At 37.3% G+C, this 2,278-nt stretch overlaps 1 protein-coding gene across 1 annotated transcript in view; it reads right to left on the bottom strand.

The window, feature by feature from the left end:
* Positions 1–1,491: 1,491 nt before the first annotated feature.
* The window catches only part of LOC122072038 (probable metal-nicotianamine transporter YSL7), a 4,301-nt gene continuing 3,514 nt past the window's right edge, over positions 1,492–2,278 (bottom strand). The window contains exon 3 of the mRNA XM_042636554.1: positions 1,492–2,271. Within this exon, the coding sequence (XP_042492488.1) occupies positions 1,492–2,271 (780 nt within the window). The remainder of the gene's footprint in view (positions 2,272–2,278) is intronic.

Genomic DNA, 2,278 nt, shown 5'->3' with positions numbered 1-2,278 from the left:
TATGTATCAAGCAATGTCACAAAGGTTTTACCAAAAATAAAATCGTCACAAAGGTTGCTTTATCTTAGTTTTTGTCTTTGTAAGAGACTCCAGTACTAAAGTGAGAATTAATAATCCTATTGATCCATTCAAAATGCTTTATAATCTATGGTGTTAGATTATTAACCCAATCAAGTCCTTGGAAGATCTAATAGTCGATGTGCACTCAAACAACTAGGCCACGCCGAGAACCAATGGTTATGTTCTCCATGCACAAAAAATACTCACAATAAAAAGAAAAGAAGTATAGCCCTTGGTATGGTTGTTTTCACACCTTTGTGTATTCATGTATGTAGACACATTTTTTATATGTAGAGATTTGTCTCTAAGATTGTCCACACATATAGGTGTTTCTAGAAGATTGTCCACACATATAGGTGTTTCTAGAAGACTTCCAGATGTAGAGGTAAATCTCTTTACATCTCTACGAGGAAAAGACACTTAACACATATCCTTATGTAAGGGTACATTGATCTCTACAAAGAGAAGTGTCTGCCATTATTGAAGAATGTCTCTAAATAACCTAAAAATATCAAATGTAATTTGAATCTTAAAAATGCATTTTCAGACCTTAAAATACAACAAAATATTTCATTCAATGAACAGGTTCCCAATGTTTTGGGTCTCAACCTGTTTGTAGAGTGCCAATGCGAAAAAAATGCGTCCCTTGATTTCCCTACAAATATAAATTTGTTTTTGCAGCCCAATTACGTAACTGAGTTAGTAAAGAATATATGAGATTGGTTTAGAAAATTCTTGGAGAGGAGGGGATTCCAGCTCAGGGATTTGGTTGTTGATGAAAAGATTGATCTCTAAGTAGAGAGCAAGCTCATGTGGGTTAGTGGTGAGGGTGTCCCTGTGAATGCTAAAATTGAATATACACCTTAAAAGGATAATATGACCTAATAGATAATTTGGAGACAGCCTGTTTTGCGAAGCAGGGGGTAAGGCAGCTGTGTACATTTTTCCCTCCCAAACCCTGCAAGATCAGGAGCCCCTTTTACTAGGTTGCTCTTTTATACTTACATCTCGATATTTAATTAAGAATTAATTTCAAAGAAATGAAAAAAAATATTGAAAATTTTCCATTAAAGGGTAATTTGAATATTTTTTAAAAACATGGGTGAAGGAGAGGTGAAAGTTTTCTCTTTTAGAAAAATTAAGAAAAAGGTAATACTAAAGGAAAGTTTTAGTAAAATATAGGCTTTAGTCTAGGGGACTCATGGATTTCCCCACAAAGAACTTGATGACCATACAGAAATTTTAAGGGAAGTAAAAAATAATGGCAAGAAGACTTCAAGATAATTTGTCTATTGAGAAGAATCCTCACAAGTTGGAATGTAACTTTACTTTTTAACATTTAACACTACATGCATAACTTGAAAATTTTATAGCCATTATTATCCAACACACAGTTGGATTACACTTACAGATTAACAGAGGTTTTGTGGCTTAAGACCCTGACAAGAAAGCATCAACTCTGGTATTTGTTGCCTGTGGCAGAAACTTCATGCAGATTGGTGGACTCACCCCAGCCAAAGCAAGTATTGAACTAGGCAAAGTCCATATCCCATCACCACAGATCAAGCCAGAAGCAACTGCAGGCCCAAATGAATCTGCTTTGGCCCTATTTACCTTCTGCCACACAAATAATATTAAGCTTCCAATACACATGTCAATAGTGAAGTAAGCTCCAATGTAGAATGGTATAGCCATGGCCATTGGGGAAGGTATATACTTGGCCCACCTCTTTCCTACACTGTCTCTGATTCCATTTATGAAAATTGATATAAAAAAGAACCCATAACAAAGTTGGAGACAATTGGTTGGAAGAGATGAGAACCCCTCAACGCCTAGCATAGCCATGCTACGAAATACAGTTGCATAAGGGGCAGGGTACCGTGTCCCAGGTAGACCCATATCAGGAAAAGCCTTATAGAAGATTGAGAAGACACATGGAGAGATAACACAACCCATTGCAGTCCCAATCACTTGGCTTACAAACATTGACCTTGGTGAAGCCAAGGTCAAGTACCCAGTCTTGAAGTCCTGAGTGAGATCAGATGCAGTGGAGACAATGTTCATCAAGACACCACAAGCTGCAAGACCTGCTATAATCCCTCCTTGTGATGCCCCAGCCCATGCACCAATTACAAAGATGGCAATAGTCCCATATGTAGGACCTATGGACCAATCAGTGAGACCACACCCATATGCATTACAAAATGCTAGAATAGGT

Source organism: Macadamia integrifolia, chromosome 1 (genome assembly GCF_013358625.1).
Source record: "Macadamia integrifolia cultivar HAES 741 chromosome 1, SCU_Mint_v3, whole genome shotgun sequence".
NCBI lineage: Eukaryota > Viridiplantae > Streptophyta > Magnoliopsida > Proteales > Proteaceae > Macadamia > Macadamia integrifolia.
This window is presented reverse-complemented; position numbering and strand designations above follow the sequence as displayed.